Source organism: Magnolia sinica, chromosome 9 (assembly GCF_029962835.1).
Source record: "Magnolia sinica isolate HGM2019 chromosome 9, MsV1, whole genome shotgun sequence".
Taxonomy (NCBI): domain Eukaryota; kingdom Viridiplantae; phylum Streptophyta; class Magnoliopsida; order Magnoliales; family Magnoliaceae; genus Magnolia; species Magnolia sinica.
The window spans coordinates 6,397,195-6,418,120 of NC_080581.1; the positions used below are offsets into that span (position 1 = coordinate 6,397,195).

The following is a 20,926-nucleotide window of genomic DNA, read 5'->3' on the forward strand; positions in this document are numbered from 1 at the left end:
TGAAATCCGAACATCAGATTCGCGGGTATATGTGTTGTATATCCACACCGTCCATCAATATTTTCAGCTCATTTTAGGGCATGATCCAAAAAATGAAGCAGATTCAAATCTCAAGTGAACCGCACCACAAGAAATAGTTGTAATTGAACGTCCCCCGTTAAAAACTTCTCGGGTGCACAAAAGTCTTGAATCGCGGATTGCGTCCTACTCCGCCCGTCTCCAGCTGGGAACGGGCAGTAGCTTTGAGTGGCCACCGTGATGTATGGGTCTTATCCACACCACCCATTCATTTTTCGTATCGTTTTAAGGTATAATCCCAAAATTGAGGTAGATCAAGTGTTTCAGATAAACATTACCGTACATTACCGTGCACCCTAAGAAGTTTTTAACGGTGGGCATTCAATCCCTACCGTGTGGTCTACTTGAGATTCTAGGAAGTTATTAATGGTAGGCATTCAAAGCCTACCGTGTGGTCTACTTGAGATTTGGACCTGTTTCATTTCTGGGACCATACCCTAAAATGAGCTGGAAAAACTGATTGACGGAGTGGATATACAATACATGGGTTAAGGTGGGCCCCACGCTCAAGGCAACACCCACAAACGCGTTACCCCGGTAACACCTGATCCGCTCCCGGGTGTGCTCATGCATGACGGCAACCACGAGCTACCTAATCCTCTTACTTGAAAGTCAAGCTTTTCCGGGACTTGGGTGGGAGGCAGGTGTATGATTAACGAGAAAAGATAATCCACTTTTCCCGCCATAATCTCAGGAATGTAGAATATCCAATCCGTCTGAAAGGTTGCCCACAGTATGATGTTAACCTAAGATTAAAAAATAAAAATAAAAAATCAATCCGATCTGTTCATTGGGTGGGCCACACAGACGATTTGAGTCATACATAGGCTGTCCATTGATTTAGGGCTGTCAACAGGCCAGGCTTACCCGGGCCGAGGTCTGTTCAGATCCAGACCACACAGTTAAACCTAGGCCTGAGCCCGGCCCGTTATGATTTTTCACTGCCAGAGCCCATCCCGGCCTGCCCACTTCGGTTAAAATATTTGGACCGTTCTTAAGTGTGGCCGTCATGCTTGAAAAATGACAGAAATGGCTTGAACGGTTCTTAAATAAAGTCCAAACCCGGCCCAGTTATTAAAGGAAGAAGATTGCGTCCTGCCCCCACCTAGACGATAATCCGTCCAGGCAGGGCTCTGTGGGGCCCACCATGATGTATGGGTTTTATCTACGCAGTCCATCCCATTTTCCAGATAATTTTAGGATACGAACCCAAAAATGAGGCATATCCAAGGGTCAAGTGGACCACACAACGGGGGATTGATTCCCACCATTAAAAACTTCTTGTGAGCAAGATAAGTTTTTAATGACCTTATGATGAATAGGTAGGATTGCAAATAAAAATCGCGGTGGCCCCTAGGAAGGTTTCAATGGTGAGTTTCATTATCGCCGCTGCTTACTGTGGTGTGGTCCACCCGAGCATTGGAACTGCCTAATTTTTAGACCCGCTAAAATGATCCTTAAAAAAATGAATGGACGGCATGGATAAAACCCATACATCACGGTGGGCCCCACAAAGCCCCTGCCAGGTTATTAAACGGGCTTGAAATTTAGGTCTGTGCCTGGGCATCGAGCCTAGTATTACCACCCAAGCCAGACAAAAGCCCAATGTGACCAACCGGAACCCAAAGGGGTCCAAATGAGCCCCATGTCATGTTGTTAATCATTTCAAACTGCAAAAGCATCAAGCTCCAAGTAATGGGTTGTGATGAAAAGGTGTCGAACGGGCCCAATCTGGCTGTTTGTTATCTGGGCCTGTTAATCATTTCACAATCTGGGCCACCAACATAGTCCCTGCGTTTTCGGAATCCTAGACGCAAGCAAAATTCTATTCACACCTCACAATCCTGTAGCTTTTAAAGAAGCAAACAAGCTACATGTTTCATTATCTGATGGGGAAGATGATATTCTATAATCCCCAGCTGGAACAGAATCAGTTTCTGAGCTATCACCGCTTGTTTCGGCCCTTCTTTTTCCCCTTCATCTTGAGTTCAGATTTCTTAGGCTTCTTATGAGGCCGATGTTTCATTGCTTTCTTAAATGGTTTCTTCTTCACTGGCAAGCTATGCTTCTTTTCTGCTCCTTCAATCGATTTGGGTAGAGAATGTGTTACCTTAACATCTTCGTCTTCGCAGCCCAGCTCGCTTGTTGTCACCGTGATTGTCATATCACCATTGTCATACATCTTTGTTCCTTTGATAGTTATAAGCCCACATAAAAGAGGACATTTTAATTAATTGACCATTCAAACAATAATCACAACGATGACTAAGGGCTGTCAATAGGTATCCGGACCCACAGGTACCTAATGGAACTGACTGATTTTTAATTGGTCCGGGTCCCATTTATTGGACTAGTTAAGAAAACGGATCATGCGTATGTCTCACTTTCTGGACCTGGTTAAAATTCGGGTCAAGTCAGGTTTGGGGTCGGGTTCATGTGATGGACCTGGTTAAAGTTGGGTTGGGTCGGGTCTAGTTAGTCTTAATAGTAAATTCATGCATATTTAAAGACATGAGGTTTCCTAAGCCAAAAACATGTAAGAGAGCCAGTTTACACACCATGCACGTGTCAAAATGGGGATTTCCTAAGCCACACTGATGTAAGAGAGCTCATTTACACACCATGCACATGTCGAAGTGGCACATGTGCACGATCTAATCCATTTATCAGGTGGGCCCAGCCATGTAAATGCTCTTATGTGTCCCAAACCCATCTCGAAACTTAAGATCCAAAGACCTAAGGGGTACCCAATGGGTAACTGAACCCGACCGGATCCCAGTATGGGTCTTCCAGAACTAGACCCGGACCAGGCAAGACCTAAACCGCATGGGTGTGTGTACTATAGGACCTAACTCATTGACAGCCCTATCCAGCAGCTTCAATTGAGAAATGTGGTGGTACTTGTCAAGAGCAGACACCCGAATCCTGTTTGAAATGTGTTGAGATCCATGGCATTCATTTGGCGGGCTACACCTGATAGTATGAAAAGAGATGGCTGCATCCCATGTACATGTGTAGCCCCCTTGATGACAGGGCTGGCAATCTTAGGGCCATAGTACATACAAGGTGAGGCCCACCCAACAAACAATCTGGATCGATGTGAGGAGAGTGGGATTCAGATGCTGCTCTTGCAAGTATAGGCCATCGTAGCGATCACTTCAATTGCAGTCGAGTAAAACATACCAGAAACCGATGCAGTTGGTCCTGCACCATCCTCTTCAGGCTCGCTGCCACATTCATCAGGTCCTGAACCAGCACCTGAAGGATTTTCTACTGGTACAGCTCCACCATACAAAGCAAATTCTCTCTCCATCTTCCTCTGCAGCGAAATGCATGAGCACAGTAAGCCAGGCAACATAGAAGAGAGTAAATACCATATCAAAGAGGTTTACACAACATATAGAATGGGAATGTGGTAGAGCTATCTCCCTGCTCTACACATGGCAGCAATGTGTATAGATCCAGACCATCCATGTGGTGGCTCCAACAATGGATGTCGAATGATTCGAAACCCAATGAATTGATTATCCAACCCATGGAATCAGTGGCCTTCAACCCAACAGCAGAAAACAGAAATGGTCGATGATGGTATAATTCATCAGTGATAAGTACCAAAATAGTAATGGATACGATTGTGCAGTATTCATAGTTTTTGAACTGTATGCTGTCCACGATTAGCCAATAGAAGGATGGACCTGATTGGTATCTCACTCCATCAGGTGCATGGTGGAGAGTTGGCTCTACCATATGCCCATTCGTCCAGCTCAGCCATATCAATTCCACACACAATGATAAGCAATATTTTTGTAGCTATTGGAGATCTCTTAGTGCTGAACTAAGCTTAGGGATTTTTGCATTCATCATTTATGCCATTATTTTAGTGTAAATGTGACTTGCTTGTTCTTGTAAATGAACAGAAAGGGAAGAAAACCGTTCGATGTTTCCATACATTTTGGGAGTACTCGAGCCCCTTTAGAGGAGTTTTCCATCCTAAAATCTCTCATGCATCATTGGAACCATGAGCCAAACTTTCAGCCCAAGGCTGAGGGATTTGGGAAATCCACGGATTTCAAATCTCTTTGTTTTTCATTGGGGATTTGCCAAATCCATGGATTTACCAAATCCACACACCCATAAATTCATGAATTTGGGGCAAATCGAGATCCCCTAAAATAGTAAAGACATCATAAATCGACAAAATGAGACTTTCAAAAGCAATAAAGGGTATATTCCCTTTCAATAAATGCTCTGCCATTTTGCATTTAATGCTCCCAAATCAATGGATTTGTAGCTAGATTCCCAAACCATGGACTAGAGATTTGTCAAGTCCAAATACAATGCAAATCCATGAATTTGACAAGTTCATGGATTCACCAAATTCATATTCTCATCTCCCTGATCCCAAACAGGGCCGAAGGAAAGATAACATTGGGTTCAGTTTCTATGCCCCCAAAAACACTAGCAAAAGAACACTATATTTAGTGTAACTTGTTAAGAAATTCAAAAGATCAGACGACCTAAATAGATCGCTAGGGTTTCTCTGCGAACTATCCCTGCACAACTTGTTATTGAGGAATTATTATAGGATCCTTGTCCTGAGGCTTTGAACAATATTTTTCAGTTCTATGAAGAGAGTGCATGGTTCAACAATAAGATTAATGATCACTTGTGTCCCACAATGGATTGACCAAAAAACCAAAAATCACCTAAATTGAAAGTCCCTGACCACTTATCTTCAGGCTTGGGTTAGTTGAATGTAGACCATTGCACTATCTCTTCTTAACCATCTACTTTTAGGCCACAAATGGAAAGGTTGGGATTATCCCACCGAGGAGATTTTTGGGGCATGGTCCATTCAGGGTCGGATGCAACAGACCAATGGTCTGGATTACTCAACCATGGAATCCTATTGGCAGAAATGAAAACTCGAGTATATTGTGCAGAGCCTCAGGTCAAGGATCCAATAATCCTTGTTGCTCAATTAGCATTTTGCGGAACAAAGAATTAAAGGATACGTTGTCCAGGATACAGTTTACTCATAGCATGTGTTATGCATAAATGATACCACGACACTTTTCTGCGAGGAACTAAACATATCTTATTGCAATAAAGGCATGAAGAGTAACATTTAGTACTATAAATGAAGTTTAACATTTAGCACTATAAATGAAGGATTTGCATCTTTATATAGGCAAGGAAGATCAAACCTTTTTACGCTTCTCAATACGCTTAAGCCTTTCCTTTTCTTGTAACTGTTGTTTGGCTTCCTTTCTCCTTTTCTTCTTTCTCTTATGAAACCCGGTAACATAATCCCTATCAAATTCAATTCCAGTTAGGCATGGAAATAAATGTCATTCAGAATCAGAAATACGAAATAAGCCATCTAGAGGTGTAAAGGAAAGCTCTCACCACATGTTATGATGTGGTGGAAGTTTTTTAGGATTTTTAAGGCAATAATTTTTATTTTTATTTTTTTATGACGACGGGGTGTCCCTGCCCCATTTTATGGGGCGACTAATCCTTGCAGATGCACGCAATCACCCGCGAACCACATGCATCGGGTAATCCTGGGGAGGGGAATTGAACTCACACCTGTGGGGAGCAAACCCATAATGCTGGCCATTTGCCCAAACCCCGTGCGGGTTTTTTAAGGCCAATAATATTATTAAAGAAAAGAAAACATAACACAAGAGACCCAATTGGCTAGACCAGGCTACTTAGATGATGAGCAAATAAGCTAATTAGAACAAAGCCAAGACCTCATGCAAATTCTCGTCCAAAAACACCCTATTACAACCATGAAATACATGCCTATTACAACCATGAAACACATGCCTATTACAACCATGAAATACATGAAACCTCATGCAAACAATCAACACACCAAATCATAAGCCAACTACACATGTTTATCATCTTAGCTACGACATCTGCCACTTAATTGCTTCAATGCTAAGTTACTAACACCTCCATGTAACAGTAGATTGTTGCTATGATAACTTTAAAACTGGAAGTAAAAAAAAACGAGATACTTCAAAGGGGGATATGGCTAACACTGTAACAAATCATGGCAAGGAAACCAAGGTGCATCCTCTAAATCCCAAGATCTCATGATACAGTTATGGCAATGATTGTTTGATTCTTGAGAATAATGGTTTGAAGACTATTTCAGAAACAACATTTGCAAGTTGGGCTAGTGGCCCCATTGGTGCAGCTCACTCTAAATAATAATAAACTACCAGGACTGCAATTCAAATTTTGGTGGTTCTAGTGTTCAGTCCATGTATGCAAGTCAGGTATTCCACTTTTTCTTGGAGGATCCAAGCATCATAATTGGAAAAAAGCATCCCCTACAAGGCTAATAATCAATTGATTTATGGCCCTATAGAGGAAGGGGTTTCCCATTCTTGTCTACCTTCATGGATTATCTTCTTTTCCACAAATATCAATAACGTTTTGGCTATCCATAAGAACTCACGAAGCAATATATTGTAGTACCCAGTGTTATCAAAGGCATTCCAGGCACGTGCCTAGACATTTTGGACCTGTTTTCCTCACAGTCCTCACAAGGCATTCCAAGCACAAGCCTAGACATTCTGGGCCTGTTTTTCTCAGAGTCCAGGTGAGGACCCTGGGCAACACGATGACTCCAGGCATGCGCCTAGTGCCTAGGTGTGCTTAGGCATGCCTGAGGGACCTTTGCCATTTTACATCAGATAACCCTATGGGAACCGTTTAAAAGAACACACACACACACACACACACACACACACACACACACACACACACACACACACTTACACACACTTAAGGGTACCTCATATGTGTGCTTTTTTTGGAGTTATTTTAGCACCCTTTAAGGGGGCAAATAGATAAGAAGGGGGTTTTATGCCTTACTTCAGCAACTTTAACTGTTTCTTTCAAGATTAAAAGTTTAAGATATTCTTACGCAAAATTTCAACAACTTTTTTCCCTTAAATTTCTTTTTTTTTGTTGCTTTCTCCTTCTAATAGTGAGCTAAAGTCAGCACCTAGGACATCTTGAAACCAAATTGAACTTCCATTGGTGCCACACAAGAGACTGAAGAGTGAAGACAAAGTTGCTGGATTGGAGATTTCATGGTGGATCCAATATGAGTTTTAGTGTACAACATTTTGGGTAAATTTTACATCATCGTTGGTCTTTCTCTTTGATTCTAGTAGCAGTTTCTTCTTCTTTTCAAGATTAATTCAACATCAACAGCCATCTGATGGAAGAATTCTAGGTGGAAATAATCTCGTCTAAAAGATCATAATGATAAGAACTAGCAATTTATGTGGTAAGTCAAGGGACGGATTTAGCAACAAAAAACATCTTGTTGGTGCTGGACAAAATGCGATCTCGTATGCCCAAAGGTTCCCGATGAGGAAAAGAAGAGATCAACTTATACATGATGGATCAAAAGAAGAGGAAGGATGATAAGGAAATAATGTTAAATGAAAGTGCATTTGTTTTATATGATGATGAAGGCGAAGAAGTTCAATTCATTACAAGTATTAATGGTAATCATGCTGAGACATTGTCTAGATGTAAATGACCTCACCAAAAGGCTCCCACGGATGTCTTTGTTACCCCTGATCTAGAAGATGCAGTAAGAAAGGCAAAAGACAAGGAGACAGGGAAAGTACAAACAAAAATTGAAAATGGATAGAATAAAAAAGAAGATCAAGAAAGATTTTGCCAATACGTAGCAGGAAGGTTTTATCAAGCCGAGAGCGCATCTGTCTTTGATAAGTTTCAGGGAAATGATCGGAAGCTACAAGGCAATTTGGACCCGGCGATGAATGCTCCACGTTATCAGAAGCTTAGTGTATGTTTCATGAGCAAAGAGGTTAACCACACATATGGATGCATGGGTAAAATATGGGTTTACAATTATATGTCAGATGAGTGGACAGATTGACAGGGGAGAAGTCGACTATTTTTTTGTAAGTTCTCAATTTGAACAATGTTTTTAGAATCTGTTGACGCATCATCATATGTGAAGGCCGGTGATTTTTTATTTTATTTTTATTTTTTTTTGAGTTACTAGATGGAGTGGTTGAAGGATTTGAGAATCTAATGTGTTGCAAGTTGTGACCGATAATGCATTGAATTATGTATTTAGTTGGAAAGTTGTTGATAACAAAGCGTCCTGATTTATTTCAAACCTTGCATCGCTCACTGCAATCAAATTCGTGTTAAAAGATGATGCTTGTAGTGAAATGGACCATCAACAATGAGATTGCATTGAATGTGTTGATTTACAATATCCAAGTGTTTCAAACATAATGAGACATTTCACAAAGAAAAGGAAACTCCTGAGACCAACCATCACAAGATCCACCACCTTTTATCACACATTGAAAAGCACACATGACACAAAAAGAAAAAAGGGCAATGTTTACTTCAAAAGAATGGACAAACAGTAAATAACAAAAGAATGTTAAAGGCAAAAGAGCATGTGATACAGCCCAACAACAATCCTTTTCGGAAGAACATTTCATATAGTTTAAGAATCATTACACCGCTAGTCCTTGTACTCCGACTCCATTTGTTTGATGGTGATGAGAAGCTTGCAAGGGCTAATTCTGTAAGGCCACGGATGGAGTGATAGGAACAATTAAGAAGGCTACAAGTAGGCATGACAGAGGTGCCTTCTGATTTGGGAATTATTAATGACAGACGGGATGTACAGCTCCATCAACTGTTATATGAAGAATGTTACTTTCTTTATCCAGCCTTTTATCATGCAAATCATATTAGACAAAGAGGTGAAGGAATCTATGAGTGCGCTGAGAGGCGTCTTCCATGTCCCGATATGCAAAATATAATCTCTTTAGAACTAACCATGTACAGACCTGCTAAAGGCCTATTTGGAAGAGATGTAGATGTAGCAGTTTGACAAAGAACAAAATTACAACCTTGTATTCTTTCCTTTTCTCTTTAAATTCATTCACATGCATGAATTTGGAATATTCTAACGTTAATTCTTAATGTGATTCTATGAAGCACAATCACAATCACAGCTTATAATACTGTAGCTGAATGGTGGTAATCATATGGTAATCGAACTCCAAATTTACCATGGCTTGCCTTTTGAATTCTCAGCTTTACTGGTAGTGCTTCTGGTTGTGACCGCAAATTGAAACACATTTGAGCATGTTAATTAGTGCTAAGTTGTTTAACGGTTTAATTTTCTATCATCATTGCTTTGTGTTGTTTAAAAGTTACTCATCGGCTGCTTTAAAAATTGCAAATCTACAACAATAGGATCAGGCTAGATCAACAGTGGCTAAATGTAAACGATCTAGTATTTGTACAACATAATCAACATCTTCAAGAGTGAATCCTAATTCCTAAATCACCACAAGGTCGTTCCAATCTTGACGCATGAGATTGATGATTGCAATGAATGGATAGTTGGGAAAGAAGGTGATGATTGGATGAACGATGATTCAACTTGGGATGACATGTAGGATGCTGTTCAACTCCCTAATCTAGCTCCAAGCTCTAGATCACAACTACAAAGGCAATATGGAGCCAGAGATATTCCAGGGAACAGAGGAAGAAAAAGAATATGTCGAGGAGCTCCGAGATTTTGAGCAGCTTTACCTTTTGATTAACCGTTAAAAATTTTGCAGTTTTTTTCTTTTTTCTTTTTCCTTAAAGTTAATGAATTCATTAAAATGCCACAGCAAAACTGAGCTGAAAAGAGCAAATACAACCCAAGAAGCCAAAACAGCTACTACACAAATACACTAGACAAAGACCAATTAGGTGGAGCCTTTAAACAAGAAACCCAACTTGTAATCAGTTTTGCAGTTTCATGGATGTTTGATCAATGATTAGTTCATTACTAATACTAGTTTGATAAATAGATGGTTTATTGTGTAAGTTGCTTTTTAATTGTCTTAGCTCCATGATCGAGCTCCAAGCACTAGATAGGAACTGCAAAGGAGTTGAAACATGGAGTTAGAGGAGAAGGCGATTGATTCCGAGGAAATAGATCACGAAGGAGGTTGTGTCAAGGAGGGAGATGAATTTGATGATGATGGAAATTGATGCAGGACAATTAACCACTTGCTCTAAAAGCTCGAACTGATAGAGCATGGCGAATTAATCCATTTTTCTCATAGCCCATGCCCCACATCTCATGGGTTAGGACCTCGGCCGAACCCCCCTCGTGGGCCCCAAATCACATGGTTACCGCCTCACACGAGCCACCCGCCTCACATGGGTGAAGCCCACCTCACGGGCCGCCCATCCCAAGTGTGCCCCTGCATCCCACAGACAACCCCACTCAAGCCCGGTGTGAAAATGCCCCTGCATTAGAAATGCACAAGAGCACATAGAATTTCATCAAAAGGGAGATGTTTTGTTGAAGTAAACCTTAATTTGTTAACGAAATTGAGACTTAGGAAATAATTTTTGAACTCTATAGCTTGTCTAAACCCTAAACAACATTTTCAGCAGTTTTAGCTTTTGATTAATGGACATTAGTTTAGACGTGTCATGGATGGTTTGATTAATGTGTAGTTGATTACTAATACTAGTTTGATAAATGGATGGTTTAGTGTGCAAATGGATTTTCTTTAATTCCCTTACTTCCATTTCACTATCTGTTTTCCTTTGCAATCTGATTCTTGAATAGTGTTGATTTTGATTGATTTAAAAATCAAAACATATTTCTAAATATTTGTTAATGTTTATGATGAAGAAGAGGCTATGCCTAGCCATTTTGGGCACTCCAAGGGCAAGTGTGCCTAGTGCCATTAACTACACTGAAAGTACTAACATATAAAATGATGAAAATCATCAAGTAATATTTTAATCAATGTTGGGCTATTGGAAAGGCTTAAAGGGCACATTTGGATGTCCACAAAAAAGGTGGGTCTGGGGAGGATAGGATGGCCTTCTGCCCTGATGACTAGCCAAACATTTAGTATGGCAGGAGATTCAGGGAAGAAAAGGCAGAAAAGCTATATCATGGAAGATCTGGCTATAATATTCCCATCATCATAAACAGATCAGGAGAACGTGTTTTATCTGTTTCATGACAATATCCTTCTGCCAATGGTTTAGGGTACATCCAAATGCATCCTAAAAGAAATATTCACCTGCCTCAAGTCTTCTAATAATAAAACTAAAAGAATATGAGAAACAAAGGTTTCAGGCTAAACACCATAACAAAGATGAAAGAACCAAACAACGAACATTAACTCTCGCATTCCTACATTACATTGCAAAACAGCTACATTTACAAACAATTCATGACACAAAGCATACATTCAGCAACATTAAGAAACATGCCAATCGACTTGGAAATTAACCGAACCGACATAGTTCCACCTGTCGAAAATCCCAAGTTAGTCAAAGGGCTATACTATGCTGCATGTAACATACCATGAAAGATAAAACTAGCAAAACCCATTGAAATTAAGCTGCTAATCATTTTCCTTTTGTAACCGTACATGTAACTGACACCAATAGGATGGTGAGGATCATCCGATCAGTGTGATTTATGTGCTACCTTATATAACAATGCCGCTCCCGATTTGGACAGTGCACATGTATGTCACTTGTACAGTGGATAACTGACACCATTGCATGTAGCAAACTCATACCATTGGCTAGATAACTTAAAAGAAAGCTAGGCAAGTTGGTTAGCTTGGCTGAAGTTTTCTATAAGGTGAATTTTTCAACCGAGTCATCTGATACAGACCGAATCGATATTCATGAACAATGCAACTTCTATCAATTACTACAACTCAACCTCCCTCCCTCCCTCATTACTCAGTCTACGACTCATCCGATCTTTGAACTGGGCAAGTTTTTGTACTGTTCGGGTTTCATGGATCATCGAAACTAGGGATAGGCTTCTATGTCAGTTTAGCACCATTGAAAATGCTGGCAACTCATTCTCCTCATATGTGGCACTGATGTAAAGACATCCAGACCATCGAAATTGTGGGTCGCACGTATCTCTAAAATCACACACCAATCAAGCAATCGTAACCGTCCAATTAATGGCTATCTGGATGGTTAAAGGTGAGCTAGTGAGCGGTCCAAATTCGAAGTGAAAAATCAGATCGTTAACAATATCTTCTCGGTTCATTTTTTCGGTTATGCTCCATCCATGGTTGAATCAGAGATTTGGTTTGTGTGGATTGCCGTAAAACTACGCCACGTGTACGGTTAGAGGATCACCACCATTTTTCTAAAGGTGCAAAACAAACACAGGAGCCTATCCTTAAAAACTAGGGCTTCAAATGAGAAAAACGATAACAGTAGAGAGAGAGAGAGAGAGAGAGAGAGAGAGAGAGATGAGATCATGTATGCATACAGACATACATGAAAGCATGCATACATACACACATACCTGAGATCTTTGTCATTGAAAGAGATGGATAGAGCTTTGTTTCTGAGAGCCCTTTTCTTTATATGCCGAGCGCCAACCCTAGGGTTTGGAGCCCCCTCTTCTTCTCCTGCTTCCATTCTCACTCCTCTGTCTGAGACTTCGGAAGCGCAAAACGCCTCATATGTACTGTCAGCGAGCTGGGCCTTGTTTGAGCCCATCTCCGCCGAGCCCGTTTGAGGTGGCCGAGGTTGCGTCTGATACTTGATACTCTGGCTGCGTCTGATGCTTGATACGCAGGCGTTTGGAAATCAGAGCGGATTAGGTGTTGCCCGGGTAACACCGTAGGGGGTGTTTCCCTTACCGTTGGTCCCACCTTGATGTATGTGTTGTATATCCGTGCTTTCCATAAGTTTTCCAGCTCATTTCATGTCATTGTCCAGAAAATGAAGTAGATCCAAATCTCGAGCGGACCACACAGCAGGGATTTAGGTACAGGGCTGTACATCCAGTTGAGTTGAGCTGAGTCGAGTCGAGTCGAGTCGAGGTAGGCTAAGCTTGGTTTCACTCATCCTTGCTCTCCTTGAGCCCAAGCTAGGCCTCAAGCTTAACGTTAAAGCTTCTTTACTAAATCTTTCAAGTTGAGCTCGAGGCGAGCTAGTAGATCGAGTCGAGCCTACTCCCAGCCCAACTCAGCCCAACCCAACCTGCACCTGATTTAACCTAACAACTCAACCCAACTCAACCCAGCCACCTGACCCAACTGACCCAACACGCACTTGACCCAACTCCCAAAGCAAATATTCAAATAATAATAATAATAATAATAATATATTAGATAGAGTCATGGAAGTACCTTGTTGTTGGTGCAGAGAGAGAGAGAGAGAGAGAGAGAGAGAGAGAGCGCGCGCTTGGCGAGTCGCTGAGTGTAGTTCGTATGACTAAGACGAGATAGGCGGACATTGAGTCAAGCTCGAACAGGTGGCCGAATGGAGAGAGAGAAGTTTGGCCGCCGCGGTTTGGGTAAATAGGGAAAAATGGTAAAAAATTGACGAAATGATAAAATAGGGTAAGGTTTAAGTTTTAACCCTTTTTTTTTCATTTTTAAATATAATATATATTGAAGTCAAGCTAAGCCGAACTTGAGTCGAGTCAAATCAAGATTCACTATGATTGAACTCGACTCGTTTTCGAAATGAGTTGGGTTATATGAAGCTTGGCTTGCCTTGAGTCTCCGTTCAAGCTAAGTCAAGCCGAGTTAGATCGAGCCAAGCCGAGTGAGCTTTTCGAGCTAGTTTAGCTCATGCACAACTCTATGTAGGAATTTATGAATTTAATGCCCACCATTAAAAGCTTCTGGGTGGTAACAAAGGTTTTGAATCAAGCTAGTATTTGTGTTTTCCCTTTATTCGAGGTTTAGGTGACCTTATCAACATGTTGGATGGAAAATAAACATTATAATAGACCCTATCAAATTTTGAACAGTGTGCATATTTCTAAGAAGTTTTTAATGGTGTGCATGTTCAACAACTATCGTGTCTTGTGATGTTGCCTACTTGAGATTTTGATTGCCTCAATTTTTAAAACATTATTTGGAAAATTGGGAGTAAATGGAGGTAAATAACATTTGAAGTATGTTAGAATACAAGTAAATGTATGGAAATGAGAGTAAATGGGTATGTATATAAAATCCTATATGCTAAGGAGAATTTTGAAGTGAATAGGGTGAAATGCCTTTTTGAGCTCTATTGGAGAGTCACACAAGTAAACGAAGGTGGCACTACACACATGTCCGCCATATACATGACATATTAATGATACTATAAAACAAACCAATTATTGGCTACATAACTAAAATCACACCAATAAAATTATTCAAACCAATTAAAGATTGACCGTCTAAAGGTTAGCCATTTAAATGAATGGTTAAAAACCGTGGGCAAATTACTTATTTGTGATCCTTACATTTGTAGCTCATCCAAGGCTCAAAGTTTTTTCGTTTTTTATTATTAAAGTATATATTTTAATAGGCTTATTATAATAATTTTGTTAAGTATCACATATGTTCACTAATTTGAGATATTAAAACTATCCGAGAATATCACATATTTTCTTGTAAGTATATTAACAATTCCAATGCATTTCAATTCCACTCATTTACTCCCATCCAAACATGATCTTTGGATTTCAAATGCATTTCATTTGCTCTCATTCAATCATAACTAAGTCATTTACTCCTAATTCATTTCCTTCTAATTACATTTCCCATTTACAAGTTCCCAATTAAGCCCTAAAATGATCTGGAAAAATTAATCAACCACATGGAAAAATTAACCCTATGAAAGTTAGATGGCAAATAAACCGCATGGTTGGCCCTAGAAAGTTTTCAACAGTAGTTCATTCAATCCCCACAACTTTCTGTGGCATAGTTCACTTGAGTTTTGAATGTGCCCCATTTTTAGGCTCATGTTCCAGAATGATCTAAAAAATGATGGGTGGTGTGGATCTAACACATGAATCATGGTGGGGCTAGAAAAGTTACACACATAAAAAATTGTGTTGTATAGTATGCAACCTATTTGCCAGCAAGAAAATCAGCATGTCTTATGAGTTGGTGTCATTGGCAACCACGTCAACCAGTGAGAAACAATGTTACAGGAATTCATCATGCCTTCATTCTGTACTCATTTTTAATGAATATGGCATGCATTGACTCTTTTATTCTTTACTTTTTAAGCTACACGAAGTTCTAATTTAAGAGATCGTAAATTCTAATTAAAGAGATTGTGCGGCAAATTCTTTATGGAAGATCACCTACCAATTGTCTAACACGAACTCTATACATTTGTTGAATCGCTAATATTAAGATGTTGATTAAAAAAAATTAGGCTAGTCAAGGATTCGATTTGAGCACATCAAGAAAATGATAGAATGTTGTAGACTCCCCAACCCAATCAAAAGAATCACATTCACATGAAAACCTTGAACAATACACCCCTACCTAAGTCCATATAAGTCAATATAAATCTATCCAAATCAAACACTAATTTAATTCAACTTGACCCAGCATATAAATCAATATAAATCTATCCAAATCAAACACTAATTTAATTCAACTTGACCCAGTGCTTAATCCAAGCCATTAAAATCTTAAACAAGGCCAAATGAGCCACTTGACAAGAGTGAAAATGATCCTTACTCTTGTTGAGATGTGGAGCCACATCTGGGGGCTGCTCGACCAGTCGAGTGCCCTGCTCGACCAGTCGTGGACTGGCTCAACTCAAGTCCAGCAAACATAAGTTTTTGGGTTTCGACGTGCTCAATTGGTTGAGGGGTCCGCTCGACCGGTTGAGCAGCCTACTCGACCAATCGAGGTTACACAGATTCGTTTCTGGATTTGATGCAGACTATGAATTTTTGAGTCGGTTTTCGCAGATGTGCGAAAGAGAAGTTACCTAAACTATAAATAGGTGTCCCTACGGCTTTTCTAGGGTATGAGAAATAATTCTAACGTGTGGGTAAAGGGTTTTCTCTGTACTTTTAAGGGAGAGGTTAGTATATTGCCTTATAATCTTCATTTTTCTTCATAATGGAAGTTTGCATTTGCGGTTTTTTTTTACCCTTGTTGGGGTTTTTCCACGTATATCTTATCTTGTGGTTTGTTTGGAATGCTTTGATTCTGTTTCTAATCTATATTTCTTCTTGTTTATCGTTTGTGGGTGAGACCGGAGATTGGATCTCGGTTTACTACATTGTTGGCGTGCTGCGCAACAACTCTTGCTCGATGGTAGACTCTCAAGGAGTTTCAACACCCGATTAAGGGTTCAAGTATCCATAGGTGGTGAAATTCCACTAGCGTGAGTGTGTGGGGTTTGTGTGCGTGTCTTAAATTTTTTTATTTATTTATAAAAAAAGTGTGAAAATCCACGATCCAGCTCCCATATTTTCTCTTCGAAAGGTTGTTAGATGTCCCCACAATTAATAAGCAATTAGTCGTATAACAGGATTTAATCAAGATATCTTAAGTAGAAATTAGATTACAATTTCTAGCATGCCTAAGATTTTAGCTAATGATAATTCAATAGACCATACCTCATGGTGGTATTAATTTGAACCGTTAAACATAATCAAGAGAATGTGGTGTTGTTATTCACCTAGCCATGGTACATACAGCGGGCCCACTTTTCGTGATCTAAACACCAGCAGGCCCTAAAATGAGATGGGCCGTACCAAATATTTGCTATATTATATGATTTCAGCCATCCGATTGGTGGCCTGAAATGGACGATTACAATTAGTTCCTCATCCATCATGGGCCCACCGTACGAATTCTCAGATCACCAATAGATGGGCCTACATATGCCATTTTTCAGTCATGTGGCCTGAGTTGTCCTATCAGATGTTTCTAACCTTCGGATAGATCATCTGTTCAATGCAGACCATTGGTTTTGTTGTCCATTTGAAGGCACCGTTCATATTACCAGATAATGGAGATTAAGGGGGCTTTCTTCTATCTCATGATGTGCCCACTAGATCAATAGCTCGGATCCTTGAAAGATGGGCCCCGCTTAAGCACTCTATCCATCTGTTACATGCTTAATCGTGGCTGCTCATCTGGTGGGCCTTCTGTGGCTGATGATGGAAAAAAATGATCAAGGATCTAGGTGCTCTAAGCAGAGCTGGGTATGTGATGTCTCAGACTTTTCTGACTCGTTCAGACCCGGCTCGATCAGAACCGAATGGATGAGACGGTCGGAACTAAGTAGGCTTCGCCCAATCTAAACTCAAACCGAGTTGAATTCAAGTTACGCAATAACTTGACCCGGCTTGACCCGAAACTCGATCTAGTTAGACTCGACTTAACTCGAAATCCAACTCGACTTGGATTTGAATATTTATAATAATAAAAAATCATAATTTCTAAATATTTCTAACCTAATCCACCGCACCCGTCTCCAACCTGATCTCAAACTTTCTCTCCCTCTCTCATCCTCCTCTTCCAAGCCTGGCAACCACCTACCACCATCACCACCTCCTCCCCTCTCTCTCCTCTCCACTCCCTCCCTCCCTTCCTCCTCTTCTAAGCCCGGCAGCCAACCACCACCACCACCACCCTCCTCCTCCTCCTCCTCCTCCTCCTCTCTCTCTCTCTCTATTTGAGTTGGTGCCAACTCGACCTGACTCGATACTTTTGATCGGGTTGGACTTGGTCCGGATTAGTCCAGGATAGACCCGAACTCGGATCAGATTAAGCGTGTTGGACACAGTACCGAGTCGGTTCGAATTTGGGTCTAGCCTATTTCAAAAATGGATCGAGCCGGGTCTGCCCTAACTCAGTCTAATTATCACGGCCCACCTTGGGCCTGTTTGTTTCATCTCATCACAGATGGCCGCCCAGCCCACCCCCAGCCCTAGCCGTTGACAGCCATTGATCTTATTCTTATGTGCAGTCCACAATTTCCATTTTAATGGTTGGGATCAAGTAGTGTGGGCCATGGATGTTTATGCACAAGGGCAGAAATTTTCCACATCATTTCAGGGTATGAGCCCAAAATATCCAAGGCTCAAGTGGACAACACAATGGGGATTGAACGCCCACCGTTAAAAACTTCTGCGGTTGGCGAGAAGGTCTGATCAAGATGATAATTGTGTTTTCCTTTCATCCAGATCTATGTGACCTTACGAACAAGTCGGATGGTAAATAAACATCATGGTGGGCCCTAGGAAGATTTTAATGGGTGGGCGTCATTATCACCACTGCTTCCTGTGGTGTGGTCCACATGAATATTGGATCTCCATCCTTTTTGGGATCATGCGCTAAAATGATATGAAAAAATGGATGAACGGCGTGGATAAAACAAAAATAAAATAAAATAAGTGGGCCTTACATAGACCCTGACTGGACCGCATGAGGCAATCCGCGTCCGCGTGCGGATTGGAGACTGACACTTCCAGTAGCCACGGTGCTCTGTGAGCCCCACCATGATATACTTGTTTTATCCATGCCGTCCATCCATTTTAACAGATAATTTAGGCAATTATCCAAAGAATTAGGCAGATCCAAATATTAGGTGGACCACACCACAGGAAACAGTGGTGATTGAACTCCCGTCATTAAAAGCTTCTTGAGGCCACACAAGTTTTGGATCAAGCTAATATTTGTGTTGTCCCTTCAAACATGTCTGTGTGAACTAATCAACAGGTTGGATAGAAAATAAACATTACAGTGGACCCATAAAGGTGACCGTTCAATCACCACTGTTTTCCTGTGGTGTGGTTCACCATAGACTTGGATCTGCCTCGTTTTTTTGGGATCCTACCCTAAAATAATGATCCTGGATGAACGGCATAGATAGAAGACAGATAATTTCGTGGCCAACATAGCACCGTCCAGTAGCCACGTCTTTCAGTCTCTGGATAAAATCCGCGTCCGTGAAATCAGGGCGTAAAGCAACGGTAGGAATTCAAAAATAAAAAGAAATGCTAAAGGGATTCGCGCGAGGAAATATTAACCTTAGAAAGATTGCCAACACAGAAAATACATGCAAGATCCGTTTCCATATCCCAGGTGTGGCCCAACGTGTTATATACTTTTCAAAAAAATGGTCTGGATCATTCATCAAGTGGGCCACTGGTATGCATTGAATCAAGGACGGTACTGATTTTATTTCTAAGCGTGCATTTCTTTAAAAGCATAGACAATCTATGAAACAAAACGATTTACGAGAAGCTACATTTAAATTCCATCCCCACCTAACCATTGGACCGGATCACTGACACGTATGCCAAAATGGCAAAGATGATGATATGAAGTCGTCAATCTCTCCACGCGCGAATCTCCGTACTAGCCGCCAGAAGAAAAAGCCTACCACAAGACAAAATACTCGGAAGGAGAGCGTGTTAAGGCAACGGTCATGTGTTTAAAGTCCACATTTTAAAGAGCTCAACAGATGCTACTCGCGAGTAGAGTTTTACAACGCACAAGTGCCAGCATGGCACGCGTGAGATATCTGATCCATTCATTATTTTTCTTGGTCATCACAGTCCACTATCATTGAACCACTCACGTCTCAGAGGAAGGGATGAGGGAAATACACAGTGGGAGCCGATTAATGGTCAGATCTCGCACACGTGCTCCAGGGAATGATTCTAATCCTACTCTCGCGAGTACCCATCAGATTCCTAAATTTTCAAAATGTCTACTTGAATCCTCAAACAGAGAAGCCATTTCATTTCCCATTCTTCTCTCCCTACCTTTGCCAATCCTTGTTTTCAAATACACCTACTCTCATTGCATCCATACCGTTCATCACTCCAACCCAATCAAACCACCAAAACCCAATTCCACCAAATGATCAAAGCTTTCAAGAAACTGAAGATCTGGCATAGGAAGAAGAAGAAGAAGAAGTACTACAGTCTTCCCCAACCACCACCAACTCCCCATTGCTGTTCTTGCTCGGCCAAGCTGCAGCCCACCGCCCCACCCCTACCGCCATGGATCGAGATCGATCAGCCCCAAGAAGCCGATTCACCGTTCGTTCCGATATATGGGTCATTTCCATCTCAACAGCAAGCTCTGTTTCAACCATCAGATGCGATGGTTGGGTCATTTCCATCTGACCAGCAAGCTCTATTTCAACCGTCGGATGCGATCGCATCGGAAATCTATGCTCCACCTGTTCAACCGGTTACCCCTTCTTATCAGCAGTACTTGGCCCCGCGGCCTGTGTACGGCGTGCCGGTCATGCCGGTCGCTTCAACCGAAAAGTCCGCGGGACTTTTCGGATGTGTCGTTAGTATCGGTACTTTCCTGATTCGGTGTTTGTGTCCATGTTTTCGGTTTCGGAATATGAACTAATAATGTGGGCATGTTTGGATACGCAATTGAATTGAATTACAATCACATTCAATTGATTACAATTGCAATTTGAATTACAAGTCCAACTTGATTGCAATTTGGAGTCTGGAGTTTGGTCCCTTTCGCAAAGGTAATTACAATTTGGTTATTTCTCTGCTCGATTGAACTAGTTATTGTGATTTGATTCAATAGTGCATCCAAACACAGCCTACATTGTAGATGGTTTGCTTAGTTGAAGTTGAATTAATGAGAATTTGGATTGTTAGTATATGTAGATGGTTTGCTTCCATTCATTTAATTGATGTGTTGGTGGTGTTGCTAACATCTACGGTACACGTGGCAAACGTGCAAAGGTGGGCCCCACTGTCTATAAGAAGATACGTAGTCCGATTGTTGGTCATCATGAGAACAATGCCCGTGAGCTGAACTCCGGCATATGCCATCATGGAAGAACAACCAACAAAGTTCCATGAAAAATAAGGGAGTGTTTGGGTGCCACTTTTTAATTCATTTTCCTGCCAGATGGTTGTGCTAAGATTGTGGCCCACCTAGGTATCCAACTGGCCTGAATTTTTTTGGGGTGGTTTTAATTTTTTTCAACGAGTTTCATGAAT

At 41.0% G+C, this 20,926-nt stretch overlaps 2 protein-coding genes across 2 annotated transcripts; one reads left to right on the forward strand and one right to left on the reverse strand.

Annotated features, from left to right (window-relative positions):
• Nucleotides 1-1,686: 1,686 nt before the first annotated feature.
• LOC131256764 (ribosomal RNA-processing protein 17) lies at nt 1,687-12,709 on the reverse strand. Its single transcript, XM_058257803.1, has 4 exons — nt 12,479-12,709; nt 5,286-5,391; nt 3,262-3,397; nt 1,687-2,268 (listed from the first exon to the last, which is right to left on the reverse strand). The coding sequence occupies exons 1-4, from the start codon at nt 12,673-12,675 to the stop codon at nt 2,024-2,026; spliced, it is 684 nt and encodes a 227-aa protein (XP_058113786.1). The 5' UTR covers nt 12,676-12,709; the 3' UTR covers nt 1,687-2,023.
• A 6,926-nt stretch (nt 12,710-19,635) lies between these two features.
• Nucleotides 19,636-20,610, forward strand: LOC131256765 (uncharacterized). Its single transcript, XM_058257804.1, has one exon. It carries the CDS (start codon nt 19,806-19,808, stop codon nt 20,310-20,312), a length of 507 nt encoding a protein of 168 aa, XP_058113787.1. The 5' UTR covers nt 19,636-19,805; the 3' UTR covers nt 20,313-20,610.
• Nucleotides 20,611-20,926: the final 316 nt, after the last annotated feature.